The sequence below is a fragment of the Penicillium concentricum genome (genome assembly GCF_028827145.1).
Source record: "Penicillium concentricum strain IBT 3081 chromosome Unknown utg000001l_segment0_segment0, whole genome shotgun sequence".
In the NCBI taxonomy this organism is placed as follows: Eukaryota; Fungi; Ascomycota; class Eurotiomycetes; order Eurotiales; family Aspergillaceae; genus Penicillium; species Penicillium concentricum.
In genome coordinates, this window is record NW_026622754.1 from 7,611,658 (window position 1) to 7,625,812 (window position 14,155).

Here is a 14,155-nt window from a genome sequence, read left to right on the forward strand (position 1 = left end):
AGGGTGCAAATAAAGCACATCTAAAGCAATCAAATAAGACATGAAATTACAAGTTCAGATGAAAGAAGATGTGTCTATTCCAATGCCGCGTATAGTTGACTTGTGTCCAATGCGGCCTAGGTGGTACCTGGCTTCTCCGCCCGGCTATCAACTTCCCCAAGTCAACAGTCAACTTGATAAACAATTACTCCTTTGTTGCTCTGATTTAGAGCACAAAGCATGTCCCGACTATGATGACCAAAACAGGAGACCAGGAGTCTCCTCAGGCTTCGGCCTCTCAAGTCGACCAACCCAGCGTCCAGCGCGCTCCGCCCCCAGAAACCCCGGCCGCCCTCCAAACGCGATTTCGAGTGATAGCTGCCTTTTGGGCCGTAATTATTCTCCTTGGATTTCCGATATGGTGGAAGACAACATCAATCTACCGGGCGTCTCTCCCCATCGAGGAGATGGTGGATTGGGCTGATGGCAAGGTACGGCTTGCGGGATCACCTTTGGCTTTGGGACTTGGTAGATGCTAATAATGGCCTTGACAGGCGTGCCGACCAGTCTTCCCTTTGGAAATTCACCTTGCGACACCTTCAATGCAATATTTCGAGGCCCAGCACCTCCTCCGCACAACACAACATACTCTCGATGATCTCAACGAGTTCGCAGCCCATCACCTTCGACTTAAGTTGACCAACGGCACGACGGCAGTTCATAATGGCGACGACAGCCTAGAAAATGTCCAAACCCCTGCGGAAGAGACAGCAGATATTGCATTGACCGTCCAATTACTGCCCCGGGATGGCATAGCAGGCCCTTGGTCAGAGCTCCATGCAGCTGCGACGCAACTCGATATCTTCTACCCGCCGAGCCAGGTCCCCGTACCTTCCTCCTCCAACTCCCCCTCTCCACTTTCATTGCGGCAGAGCTGCAGCGATTGTATGGCGAGGAGAAGGCTACTATAGCGCACATCTTGTCTGGAAATACCGCTGGGCTTGACTCGACCTCACCACAACTCGCCGAAGATATCGACCGAAGACTGCGCCGGTCGATGAAATATGCTGAAACCTACCACCTCTCCTTTTCACTATTCACCCCCAAATCCGAACCTTCCTCGTGGGACATCGAAGCCGCGGTGAAGGAATATGTCACCCCCTCCTGCAGGCATTGTCTCCTATCAGCAATTTCACCGTCGACACGCAAGTACAGCTCTATGCGAACTTTGCACCCACTGCGCCGAAGCCTGAGTATGATGAATCCGAGGCGGCATGGACATTGAAGAAAGAAGATCTAAGTGCCTTCGTCAATGCTGCCGAGTGGCCGCTGAACCCGAGCATCGGCAATGGCCCGACAATCAATTTCATCCTCTATGTCCCAGACCCCTCGCAGTCTCCACTCATTGTCAAGGAGAACCGTGCTTCTAGTTGGATGGTTCCCCAATGGGGCGGAGTTTTCCTCCTTAACCCGCCGCTTTCCAATACCGAGCAGGGCCTGTCCAACCCCTCCCATCTCTCCCAGGACTCTTTAGGTCCTGCATTCATGACATTCTCTCACCAACTCCTCACCCTCCTCGGCACTCCAAGTACCCCTGCCTCCCTTCCACTCCGTCTCCAGACATCTATCCGCATTCGCGCGGCCACTTTGTTGCTCTCTGCCTCATCAACAATGGGCTCGCTTGCCCGTCTTACTGAGTCTTTACCCTCCATCCCTATCCCAGCAACCGTGGCTACTTCGGTCTCCACCACAATCTCTCATTTGGCTGCCTCCTGTGCCCACTTGCGAGAAGGTCGTTTCGGCGCTGCGCTTGCCAGCGCCCGAGTTGCAGAGACAGAAGCTGAGCGTAGCTTCTTCGAAAAGAGTATGGTGGGCCAGGTCTATTTCCCAGATGAGCATAAGGTGGCGGTTTATCTGCCCCTTCTGGGCCCAATTGGTGTCCCTCTTGTTGTTGGGTTGCTCAAAGAGCTCAAGAGAATTGCCGCTCGACGCAAGGCGAAGGGGGCAGCATCGTAGAGTAATACAACCTCTCGACATTTATGTATTCTAGGAGTTATATACACACCCATTGAAACTATTCTTACTTCTCCATCTATGGGCGTCTTGAAGATTGACCCCCCTTTCCGGGCATATATCCAGTAGATTAACCTTGCACATAAAGCGGCACACAATATTTGAATTGGATGGAGAATTAATCAGGTATCTAAATAGGTGAAATTAAACCCTCGAAACAATGCGAAAAACAATGCAAATATGGATATCATGGTACACGATCAATATGCCAGAACAACGAAATGTCAAAACCAAGGCGACTGAACGCACAACTCAACCCTACCTGGCGCACCCTCACATCCCTCAATTATTAACGCCCAGGATCCCTGAACGGATTCTCCCGAGAATCATCATGAGTCGGATAAGGTGCATTCCCTTTACCATCATGAGGATCCCCAACAACACGCATCAGACCGCTAAACGTAGTATCCGGCCTAGCAGCAGCACCAGGGTACGGCTCAGGCTCCAAAAAAGTACGAGAATGCGAAAATGAGGACTCAGGCGGCGAATACACCTTGATGCTTTCCGTACTCGGCTGACGCTGCCGTGGCGGAGTAAATGGAGCCGACGGCATAGGAATTGGCATAGGGATGGGCGGCACATCCTGGTCAAGCCGGGGGTTTCCTCTTGGATAACCGGAGAATAGGCTCCGCACTCTGCTACCGGTGCGGTGGATCATGGTGCGAGTGGAGCGTCCTCCTGTAGAAGAGCGCTTGACTCGCGGTGGGCTTCGGAGGAAGTCTGTGCGGTATGAGGTATCGTCTTGGGGTATGGGGTTTGATATGCACAAGATTGCCCCGGAGGAAGAGCGTTGGGACCAGTTAGGCCCGGATTTGCCTTCTTGTATTTCACATTGGCCTTTTCGGGAACGTCGGAAACAGAGAGATATTAAGAGGGCGGCGACAGCACCGAGGACGGCACCTGGGAAGAAACCTGCTGCTATAGCTCCAGGTGGGAAGGAGGGACATGCGGTTGATAGTTCTGCGCATGCTGTGGAATTTGCGGACCTTTCGGATGAGGGAGATGGCACGGGTGTGATGGTTGCGTTGGGGATTGTCGAGCTTGTGGCCGTTGTCGATGATGATGCTGCGTTGGTAGAGGAGCTGGATACCGATGTTGTAGCCGTTGTCGATGATGATGCTATATTTGTAGAGGAGGGGGATACAATCGCTGTTGCTGTTGTGGAGGTTTTTTGGTTCAGGGAGCAAGTACTGCCTCCTTCGCAGGTGTAGCCAAACGGACAGCATGCAGCGCCGCATTTGGGAAGGCTGTCGCCTAGACGGGTGGTTTTGATGACACTTTCGGGGTAGAGAGTGACATCCTGCTGCTTTATATCACATGTAATCGGCGAGATGTAGCCACAGTCTTTGCCGGCGGGGCAGCAGATAGAGGAGCTGCCCTGGTCTAGGCTGATGCAGGTGGAGTCTGAAGGACAGCAGAAATCATTTGAGGCTGTCGTACTGCCACAGCGAGTGTATGAGGTGGGACAAGCATTTGTACTTCTTGAGAGGAGATCAAAAGAGTTATTATATGCTTGTCCTGGTCGGATGGTGGCCAGCAGAGTCAAGAGCAACAGAACAAATGGCCGTCCCACTATTAACCTATTCATACTGATGGTGCGTGTGTAGGCCGAGAAAGAGAGAAGTGTCTCTGACGATCAAATCCAGAAGAGCTTCGCCGAAGGATATGGACTGATAGCGTCCTTGACAGTATTTTCACGTATAACGCAAGTGTAGTCGTAAGTAGAAAGATCAACACTGGCGGGAACCTTGACAGAGGTAGATTGCAAATAGCTAACAAATAGCTAACAAGGGCATTGACTGAGGTATGAAACAAAAGTCAGTCAAAGAACCAGGATATGTCATTCTTGAAAGGAACCTGGGCACTGCCATCCTCTAGGTCTTCTAGACAAAGAGTACTGCACGCGCCGAAGTCCTAAAATAGCCACCGGGCTGTTTCAGGGTGAGCAACATGATAAAAATGGCAACAATATGAGCGCTAATCGAAAATCTTTGTTACAGAACTACATTAGACCAGGGATTGCAGAACGAGGATTGGGTGAAGGCCCAAGTGTGCAGAAGTGTACAAGGCGCTTAGAGATGAAGTAGATTTGAACGATTTGATTGGCTGTTGGGCCAGGGGTCTTACATAACCACACTAGTCCCGATCGGGCAGAACGTCGGGAGGGAAATTCTTCGACGTCGAAGCTCTGTACGATTAACCCGACCATTCACAGAGCCGCTCGTCATGTTCAGCCGATTCGCCAGGCCGCAAAGCGCTTTGCGCGCAGCCTCCTCTTTCTCCCCAGTGAGATTCACTTCCTCCGTCGCCAATCCGTCTTGACTGACCGCGTTTTGTCCAGAAACCTACCTCCGCCTTCTCACGTTTCCAGACTCGGGCTATCCATCGCATTCCCCAATTGCAGCACGACGCCTACTATAAGGAGAATGGTGTCCCGGAGTTCCTCTCGCCCGAGGCGTTCGACTTCTCCTGGACCCAATACCAGAGTCTGCTCGTTAACAAACTCAATCTGTTGACACAAGGTGAGCCCGGCACTCCGACCCTGTGGGACGATACATTGGTCCAATTCGGCCCAATCGGATAATTGAGCAATATGGCACTTTGGAAAACGTGTCTAACATTCGAATTAAATAGATACCATCGACGCAGATGCCAAACCAGGAGAATTGCTGGTCAAATACTCTAAGCGTCCGGAGATGGCCTCGGTGTTCAACTATGCCTCAATGGCCCACAACAACCACTTCTTCTTCAACTGCTTGGTTAGCAACGACACTAATCCCTTCGTATATGACATTCAATCCTAACCAGCCTGCTCAATATAGTCCCCCACAGCCACCACCGTCCCCGAGAAGTTCGCCAAGGACATCGTCGACACCTGCTCCTCCGTCGAGTCCCTGAAGATGGATTTCCTGGCCACCGCCAGCTCAATGTTCGGCCCCGGATTCGTGTGGCTCGCCAAGAACCTCGAGCGCGAAGGCATGATGCACATCTTCTGCACCTACAGCGCCGGATCGCCCTACCCTGCCGCCCACTCCCGGCGGCAACCCGTCGACATGTCCACCCACACCCCGGAGACCCAGCTGGGCAACCAGTTCGCCGGCTCAATGGGCGCCCATGCCCAGAACCAGAAGAGTCTCGCACCCGGCGCCGTCGACGTGCAGCCCATTCTCTGTGTTAACACCTGGGAGCACGCGTGGCTGATGGACTACGGTATTGCCGGCAAGGACGAGTACCTCGAGCGCTGGTGGGATCGGATTAACTGGGATGTGGTCTTCGACAACTACAATGCTGTCGGCTCGATGAAGAGCTCGCGCAACTCCATCAACCGTCATCGGAGTATGAGTATGCTTTAAGTTGAAAATCATTTCTGTGTCTGGATAATCTGTATTATATACTATCATGTTTTATTTTTTTTTTGGTCTTCATTGCTCATTCTCACAGGCTTCTGATTGAGCATGTACAGCGATCCATCCAATAGAATCAAATTGGCGATGCTCTATATTTCCATTCTGCTGTCAAGAGTCGAGGAGATGCAAGTCTAACAAGTAGTCTTATGTAGCAGACATGCAATGTATGCCCAAATACCAAAAACTCCACTAATATACAACCCAATCTACAATTGACCCTCTATCACTGTCCTTTACCCTCAACCTCCCGTATCCGCTTCTCAAAAGCCTCAATCATAACCCCAGCCATCTGCCCCTCAACAGCACTCATAAGAGTAGCATGCATCTGCGAACGAAACTCAAACCGCACCTCCAAATTGACCTTAGTCAACGGCCCACCCTGCGCTCCAGGTGAAAGCGGCACCAGCTCCCACTTCGTAGTCAGGTACTCGAACAAGCCCTCAGTCGCACCGGGGAAGAACCCGCTTAGCCCGGACGAAGAAGAGCTCTTACTAGCCTGGCCCTCCTGTCCCTCTTTGCCATATTTGGCCCCGCTATTAGCCTCCACAGTCAGCTTCTCTACGTCGCAGATCACGCGCGACGTGAACGTCTCGCTGAGCGGCCCGTAGCCCACTGTCAGGAACGCTTGTGTTGGGTACCCTGTTTCCGGATCGCGGGCTGTCACGGTAGACGCCGTGAGGAAGGGGAGGAATTGGCTGTAGGCTTCGACTGAGGAGATCACTTTGTATAGCAGGGTTGGGTTGTAGGGGAGAGTGCGGGTGGCCGTTAGGACGCGGTGCGGGGAGCTGTTGTTATTGTTGCTGTTGGGGAGGAAGGAGGATAGGTCGGGCAGGCCGAATGCTCGTGTGGTGGTTTTGGTGCCATTGTTTGGGAGTAGAGGTCGGCGCAGACTTGGTCGTTGTGCTGTGTTTATTGTCCTCGTGTTTGTGTCGAGTTGGTGGGAGACTGGGCACACATTCTGGCGCTGGGAGGGTAGGGTTGTGCGACTTGGAAGTCGCAAGGTGCGGAAGGATCGCATTGAAGAGGATGTAAGGAAGATATACACAGGTTGGTTCTTTGAGTGTGGTGGTTCCTGGCAGGCAAGAAAAAAGCTCCGGTTCCGCGGAGCGGGATCTGCAGCCGCCTCGGCAGGATTATTTAGTGCTGCATACTCTGTATTTCGTTCATGGATTTTGTACTTCATAGACTTTTTATTTATAAAATAAACCAATAGCTCTATAAAACGGGTGTATTGATAATATGAGTGGTCTTTAATATTGTAAGTACTTTAGTGCGGTTGTATTAAGTATATCTGGGTATATCTGGGCTATTATCCCAGTCGAATTAGGCAGGTATATCAAGTATGTCTTCAATGACCCCCAGGGAGTTGTATGACGGCATCTGGCTGGGGTTGGGTATTGTGGAATGCAACTTGAACTTGCTGGATGTGTATGTTGAGTATGTTGATCAACGGCCGCTGCATCGGGAGATTGGGTTGAGATATCATCTGAGAATCTTGTCAGCGTGATTTTGTGGAAGAAAGTTAGACTTACTCATCATGGGCATCGTTGATTGTCCAGAAGTCGAACTGGGATATTGCAAGTCATATTTATTCACCCGTTTGAGGATTCATATGTACTCATAGCATTCATGCTCGTTGTATATCTACAGACTGTTGGATTCCACGAATATGCGATGTGTAGTTTCCAGAAGAAGCAAGAAGTCTGCTTGTTCTTGGGCTCCAAGCCCAGGAGCTATGAACTTTCCAAGTAGAAAGGAAGAAGTGGACGCCCTAACTTGCGGGGGATTTACCCGCACATGGACAGAGCTTTATTTACTTCGATTCTATCAGGAATAGCCCTCGCAGACTGTAATCACCACGGCTTGTAATCACCACAGCTTCTTATATGTTTGTTTGTTTGTTTGTTTGTTTGTACAGTTCATTTTATTGGATCTCAGCCTTCATGGCGACTACTTCTCCGGGCCCAATAATCTCCACCTTGGTGCTCTCGCCCTCCTCAAGCACAATCCGATACTCTTCCCCGGCATATAATGGACTCGTTGCCCGATAAGAGATGCGTTCAGGAATAATCAAGGTAGAATCCATGAAGTCCTGGCGAGTGTCACGCCAAAGATCCAAAATGGAGATCAAATTCAACGGACCATGTACTACAATATCCCTGTGTCCTTCTACATCCCGCGCCCAGGGCAGTGAGTAGTGAATCTTATGAGGGTTGAAAGTAAGAGCAGAGAAGCGGAAAAGCGTCACGGGCGTTTGCATCAGGGTTCGCGTATGGGTATTTCCCTCGGTGGAAATGACGGATGAGGTAGGGTTTGGAGTCGCAATATGGGATGTTGAAGACGAAGGAGGGGCGCTGGATGGCGTTGATGCAGATGGAACAGGTAGAGCTTTACGGAATACCCAATTGCTATACGAATGTTGTTAATACTTTTGGTTTGATAATCTTGAAAAGGAAGGCCGAACCGTCGGTCAATAATTGACACGCCATGCTCGTTGGCGAATTCTTTCTCAATTCCAACAACAATCATATCCTCGCCCGTCTTTTTCACAACCTTGGACTGTGCACTAAGTACCCGCGTTGTCTCCAACACATCCTGTCCTACCCGTAACGGATTGAGTTTGCCATCTAATCGGGGCCACAGCACCTCGCCGCCTGCCCACATGCGCCGTGTGAATGGCACGTCTGGATTGTACGACGCATCTGTTCCATCCGACCCAAGTTCACTTTCCATAAACGCGGGTGTGAAATACGCGAGGTGATAGCCCGGCGGCACGGGCACTGCGGATTGCGGGGCGGGCGCGCCATTGGATAGGGAGGGGGCACCGGGGAAGAGGGTTGGGCGATTGAGTGTGAGGGTGAGAAGCTGGAGCTGGTTTGCATCTATCGTTTGCATACGGGTTTGTGGTCCCAGGGATTGGAAGCGCGACAAGAAGGCCTCGGCTACCGAGGAAGCATCTGAGCGGAGATGCTGGGAGATGGTGAAACTGCGAATTGTGTTCGGTCGGACTCGCGTCCGTACGCGCGGGCGAAGGTGTGCGAGTAATGATAAACTTGAAGACATGATGATTTTAGGAGCGTCGTAGAAACAGAAGTAGAAAAGAAAAAGGAGGAAGGAGAATGGAAATAGTAGTGGGGATCTCCAAATACATGCGGGGAAGCCGATTTGCTTCCAAGTCGGCTTTATACTCGACCTGGACCTTATAGATGACCTGAAATGCCATTGGATTCGTATTTTTTATGTCCATGCTATTTTAGTAGATAGTATTTTGATTGGGATTCCTGAATAAAGTAAAAGTGAACAACCGGAACTCCGAGTTAGAAAGTGAATATGGCACTAAGTGGCCCTAAGTAGCCCTAGAGGTAGACCTAAAGATATGATGCCCAGGTGTGATACCCCTGAAGGTGTCATGGTCCAGTGGACGGATGTGATTGCCTGATTAATAATTGACTAGCTCTTTCCAGGGCTGAGACACGGCATCGGGTTCAAGCTAGTAAAATGACGATGTCCCACATGTGCAAGGGTCTTCTGGTTTCCAAGATTGATTATAAACACTTTGATTATCAAGCTCAAAAGATAAGCTCGAGGTTGAACAAAGAATATAAATACATAAATACCCGTGTTACTTCCAGACATTCACATTCACCATCCCATTCAACAACCATATATCTACAATCTACCTACTGTCTACCATCTACCATGTCTGGCATCGAAATCATCTGGGGCGGGGCCTCAATCATGGACGAAGTCGCATATCCGACTCTCGAATCCATCAATGAGGTCCTCGATATTCTGCAAGCCAACGGCATCAACCACATCGATACCGCCAAGTTCTACAACAACTCCGAGGCGTTATTGGGAAAAATTCATGCCGAGTCCCGCTTTACCATTGATTCAAAATATCCCGGTGGATTTGCACCTGAGCCTTCCACCCCGGAGTCCTTTGTTGCAAACTTGAACCAGAGTTTGGCCCTTCTTCAAACCGCCCAGGTGAGCTTCTCATAGTCCGATACTGTATCCAAATCTCTAATGCCATTTCTAGCTCGATATCTACTACATGCATGCCCCCGAGCGCAGAAGCTCAATGGAAGACCTGTTGGTTGGTATCGACGCTGCGCACAAGGCGGGGAAGTTCAAGCGATTTGGACTGTCCAACTATCTGGCCGAGGAGGTTGAAGAGGTAGTCCGCATCTGCCGCGAAAAGAATTACGTTGTGCCAAGTGTCTACCAGGGCAACTATTCTGCCGTTGCACGTCGGGGAGAAAAAGAGATCCTCCCCACGCTGCGGAAGCACAACATCGCCTTCTACGCTTATTCGCCGATCGCCGGAGGATTCCTGACTAAGGATGTTGCGACATTAGTCTCCGGCGGTGAGGGACGATGGGACCCCAAGACACCTCTTGGTGGAATCTACAATGCGCTTTTCAATAAGCCCCACATGCTAGAGGGCTTGGGACAATGGGATAAGATCTCCAAGGAGGCTGGTATCTCCAAGGCTGAGTTGGCGTATCGGTGGGTGATGCATAACTCGGCCCTCAAAGCAGATCTCGGAGATGCTGTGATTATTGGCTCGCGCAATGTTGAGCAGCTCAATCAGACGCTTGCTGCATTGAGCAAGGGTCCTCTCAGCGCGGAAATCGCGGCGCAGATTGATCAGGTGTGGGATACTGTCGAGGCTGATTCGCCTTTGGATACCTTTAACGGTTTCTCCAAGTATGACAAGGTCTGAGGCTGAGAGAGAGAGAGAGCATGAAGAAAATTTGTAATTGATAATTGAAAGAAAAAAGTCTACTTTTGCCCAAAATACCAGAGCTCGTAGGAATAGAAAATCGCAAAGCTTGAAAGGAGTTAGGTTGTGGGAAGTGGGGTGGTGGGGGTGATGGGTCAAAAGTATGAATAGCTTCAAAATATCCCAAACGGGAAAGAAAAAGAACCCCAAAAACATCCCAAAAAAGACAACCCGAATAACTACCATGAAGCTCGAAGACTAAAGTTCCCATCTCATCAATCTTGGAAGGTACCGGCTCTCTATTAAAGTTAACACAACCAGGGATTATCCTACACCTTTTTAGGCTTCGGAGCTTCTCAAATCTTCAAATCGCTTATTTGTCTCTTGACTCTGCTCTGACTCTACTCTGACTTTTCGCTGACTCTTGTTGTCTTCTTCAATTCTTCAACACTTCAACTCTTCTTGTGACAGCCTTCAGACACTTTCATCATGTCGTCTAGAACTTCAGCTGTATCCTCGACTTTTAGCAGGGCTAGTGCACACGCACTCAGCTTCTCTTCTGCTTCCTCCCTTTCCTCTCCGTTTAGTGGCCCTACGCATGTCGATCGCCACGGATTTCTGAAGTCCTCATATCGTGCGGGTGGTCCGGTCCTAAGTTCTCTCCCGGCGTGGACAACGGATAATACCTTTACCCACGACGCAGTTCAGTTTCAAAGTCGTGCGCGAGCAGTCCTAGAGGATCTCAAAATCCAGTCCTCATTTGTGATTCTGAAGGGCCGCTTATCAAAAGTTGACCCTGAGCCCATAATTCTAGTGGTTTAATTCGAGCTTCATGGTAGTTAGCTTTTCAGATGTCTTTTCAGATGTCTTTTCAGGTGTCTGAAACCGGGAAGCCATGGAAACGTGTGCTAAACTGGTTGGCGAAATAGATGTCGCTCTGTCTATAACCAAGGTTAGAAATGCTGTGTACATCTGTAGACATGAGGTTACTCACTCCAGTGCATCACACCAGAAGCCCACCATCCCATTATCAGGGCCACGGCCGGGTTCGTGGAGGTAGCTAGCCTGCTGCAATCCGTGGGAGAGGATCCAGAGCTTAATGGCGTTTTAGCCCGCCACAATATCAAGTTAGATTTTAGCTTCAGGTGTGCTTTCAGTGTGTTTTCAGGTATGTTTTCAGGTGTCTTTTCGGATGTCTTCTTGGATGTCATCTCGCATATTCTTTCAAGATATTTTTCTAGATGCTTTCTGGGTGTCCTTTTTGTAGATATTCTTTTGTTATAGCTATAAGGATAATCAGCAGCTATATAAATACCACCAGGAATGGTAGACCCTACGATGTGTACAAAGCATAAACCATACAGACGACCTTCCTATGTATAACCAGGGATTTTCTGGGCATCCACCCCATGGTCGACTAGCTTCTTAAATGAGACTAGAGAAATCCAGGGAATTGCACTTGTTGTCAAGGCCTCCATACAATTGTCTATGATACGTCCTACGTCTAGTGTAGGTTTCAGTAGAGCGATATTAGGCCAACCCCAATGGGCGTGTATAAATGGTTGAATTGAGGGCTGTCAAGGGTATCTTAAGGTAAAGGAGCGCAAGGATAACGACATAGGACTGAGAATAGATAAACATATAATGGACAACGACACACAAAAACGAGATGAGTCCAAGGAAAGCAGATCAATCAAAGTCGAACCTGACCACCAGTCAACCGTTCCCAATCCCTCTGTCCAAAGGGGACATAGGTATTACCCTGGAGCCAGTAGAGTCGATCCTTCTTCGACACAAGAGCTGGATCCACGCCCTCATTGCGGAGAACATGCTTCTGTTGCTTGTTGTTACCGGTTGACTGCGTCACAGGCGTAACCCGCAAGAACAGCGGAGCCGCAAACCGGGGAAGGTTCTTGAGAGTGTGTGCAGCGAGAGTATCAAGCACCTCGCGCGAGGGCTCTTGTGCGGAATCAGACGTGTTTCCCCCCTACTATCTGCTGGTTGAAGAGGATGGCTGCACATCCGGCACGGCCATCATGGTTGGGAAGAGACACGCCGTAAACATTGGCTTCGTGCACATCAGAATGCGCGCCCAGAACCTCGGAAACCTCGCTGGTGGATACGTTCTCGCTCTTCCACCGGAATGTATCACCCAGGCGATCCGAGAAGAACCACCGGCCGTCCTTGTCCCATCGAACCATGTCACCAGTCCGGAAATAGGCGTCGCCCTTCTTGAGTACATCACGGATGATCTTGCCTTCTGTTGCCTTCTTGTTTCCGAAGTAGCCTTGGAAATTGGCAGTGGGATCCGCTGCATCGATGGCGAACAGCAACTCACCGGGATCACCTCGAGGGACATTCTTGCAGAGACCAGTCTTGGGGTTACGCCACGGTTCCTCGGTCTCGTGATCAACATCCACAATGGCAGAGCCACGACCAAGGATAATATTTCCCAAAGCACCGTTTCGGCCGATGGCACCCGCCGAGAAGTCGTTCGACGAAACGTTCCATGCGCCTGCGGTGCCTTCGGTGGCGGCGTAGAACTCGGCGATTGTGGGGATGTTAAAGCGCTCTTTGAAGCGGTTCCAGATATCGGGGCGCAGTCCATTTCCGAACGCCAGACGGATATTGTGCTTCTTGTCAAGGTCCTCGCCGGTAGCCGGGTCAATTTCAGGCGCTACACCCAATAGATAACGTAGTGTCTCGCCCACATATTGGATAATTGTCGCATCGTTCTCGCGAGCCTCCTTGATGAAGTTGCGCGCAGAGAACCGGCGGCCAATAATCAGGGTGGATCCGCCCATCAAGCAGGTTATAAACCCAAGCACTGCAGCCGAGCTATGGTAAAGAGGCATGCACTAGTCAAGAGGTTAGCTTGGACAGTAAAATTTGTAAAATTGGTAGACCTTACCGTGAAGAATCTGTCAGAGGAAGTAATGTTCAACCAATCTTTGACGAACAAACTACCAGACCAGCACTTCTTCCAACTGACAATAGCGGGTTTGGGCAGCCCGGTGGTGCCACTTGTGTAAATTAAAATGGCCATATCGCGAGGGATCAAGCCACTGCGGACCTTGTCATCCTCTCGCGTAGGCTCCATCCCCAAAATCTGCGCTTCCACCTCGGGGGTATGAAACACGATTTCAACCGGTCCCTTGCCATCGCGGAAGCTCGGAGATGTCAAAATCTTCTCCTGCTCCGCCGGGAAGCAGTGGCGAACTTCTTCATCAACCACCAAGAGCCTCGCGGTGGACGTTCGAATGGAGTGAGTGAGCGGCTTGCCAGACAAGTTGTAATTGATAAACGCAGGGACTGCTCCAATACTCCATAGTCCCAGCAGCATGAAGATGAAAGTGGAAGAGTTCATGAAGTCGATCGCGACGATCTCCTTGCGCTTGATGCCGTGAACGTTCTTGAACCACGCTCCATAGCGAATAACCATTATGTAGGCTTCGTGGAAAGTCGTTGTTTTCCCATTATACACAATAAAATCGTTGTCTGCACTTTTAGGATCGAGTGCATGGGCTTCCAGTACGTAGAAGAGGTTCAAGCGGTCGCCACGTTCGGCGACGCGGGACTTTACGGACATCTTCAACATCCCCTTGAGGAGGCTCAAATCGTAGGAGACTGCCCATCTTGCGTTAAGATATGCAAGTGTGGTTGCCGCAGCAGGGAGTGCAAGACTCAAGGGAATATCTGCGCAAAGAGACAGCTTGTTAGCCATGCATCCGGTCCCGCCGTACGTCAGAACCTACTGGACAAAGATGGCAGTGGCATTATGATCAAGAAGGTTCAAGGATCAAGCCCAACTGATCAGTATTAAGAAGTATGATATTTGGGTAGAGGATGCGATCGCCCCTTGTATCACAGCTGTGTAAATTAAGGAGAAAGAACAAAGAACGGGCGAGAGGAGCTCCTTGGCTGATACCTCGGGTTTTATTGCTACCTAGGTAGTAAATAAAAAGCA

General features: G+C 50.2%; 8 protein-coding genes across 8 annotated transcripts; 4 read left to right on the forward strand and 4 right to left on the reverse strand.

Annotated features, from left to right (window-relative positions):
* Window positions 1-230: 230 nt before the first annotated feature.
* Window positions 231-1,995, forward strand: PIG-S (GPI-anchored transamidase GPI17; the record flags this gene model as incomplete). The annotated part of the gene is made up of 4 exons (XM_056720658.1): window positions 231-470; window positions 534-866; window positions 920-1,120; window positions 1,195-1,995. 4 exons carry the CDS (start codon window positions 231-233, stop codon window positions 1,993-1,995), a joined length of 1,575 nt encoding a protein of 524 aa, XP_056584793.1.
* Window positions 1,996-2,341: 346 nt separating this feature from the next.
* On the reverse strand, window positions 2,342-3,640 carry N7517_002929 (uncharacterized protein; the record flags this gene model as incomplete). The annotated part of the gene is made up of 1 exon (XM_056720659.1): window positions 2,342-3,640. The coding sequence occupies one exon, from the start codon at window positions 3,638-3,640 to the stop codon at window positions 2,342-2,344; it is 1,299 nt and encodes a 432-aa protein (XP_056584794.1).
* A 638-nt stretch (window positions 3,641-4,278) lies between these two features.
* sod4 (mitochondrial 37S ribosomal protein mS42) lies at window positions 4,279-5,405 on the forward strand (the record flags this gene model as incomplete). The annotated part of the gene is made up of 4 exons (XM_056720660.1): window positions 4,279-4,338; window positions 4,394-4,574; window positions 4,687-4,811; window positions 4,875-5,405. 4 exons carry the CDS (start codon window positions 4,279-4,281, stop codon window positions 5,403-5,405), a joined length of 897 nt encoding a protein of 298 aa, XP_056584795.1.
* Window positions 5,406-5,682: 277 nt separating this feature from the next.
* On the reverse strand, window positions 5,683-6,477 carry N7517_002931 (ubiquinone-binding COQ10-like protein; the record flags this gene model as incomplete). Its single annotated transcript, XM_056720661.1, has 1 exon — window positions 5,683-6,477. The coding sequence occupies one exon, from the start codon at window positions 6,475-6,477 to the stop codon at window positions 5,683-5,685; it is 795 nt and encodes a 264-aa protein (XP_056584796.1).
* A 906-nt stretch (window positions 6,478-7,383) lies between these two features.
* Window positions 7,384-8,522, reverse strand: N7517_002932 (hydroxyacyl-thioester dehydratase HTD2; the record flags this gene model as incomplete). The annotated part of the gene is made up of 2 exons (XM_056720662.1): window positions 7,384-7,867; window positions 7,924-8,522. 2 exons carry the CDS (start codon window positions 8,520-8,522, stop codon window positions 7,384-7,386), a joined length of 1,083 nt encoding a protein of 360 aa, XP_056584797.1.
* Window positions 8,523-9,158: 636 nt separating this feature from the next.
* On the forward strand, window positions 9,159-10,188 carry N7517_002933 (aldo/keto reductase family protein; the record flags this gene model as incomplete). Its single annotated transcript, XM_056720663.1, has 2 exons — window positions 9,159-9,449; window positions 9,502-10,188. 2 exons carry the CDS (start codon window positions 9,159-9,161, stop codon window positions 10,186-10,188), a joined length of 978 nt encoding a protein of 325 aa, XP_056584798.1.
* A 489-nt stretch (window positions 10,189-10,677) lies between these two features.
* On the forward strand, window positions 10,678-11,010 carry N7517_002934 (uncharacterized protein; the record flags this gene model as incomplete). The annotated part of the gene is made up of 1 exon (XM_056720664.1): window positions 10,678-11,010. One exon carries the CDS (start codon window positions 10,678-10,680, stop codon window positions 11,008-11,010), a length of 333 nt encoding a protein of 110 aa, XP_056584799.1.
* Window positions 11,011-11,881: 871 nt separating this feature from the next.
* Window positions 11,882-13,965, reverse strand: N7517_002935 (uncharacterized protein; the record flags this gene model as incomplete). The annotated part of the gene is made up of 4 exons (XM_056720665.1): window positions 11,882-12,100; window positions 12,180-13,046; window positions 13,100-13,884; window positions 13,944-13,965. 4 exons carry the CDS (start codon window positions 13,963-13,965, stop codon window positions 11,882-11,884), a joined length of 1,893 nt encoding a protein of 630 aa, XP_056584800.1.
* Window positions 13,966-14,155: the final 190 nt, after the last annotated feature.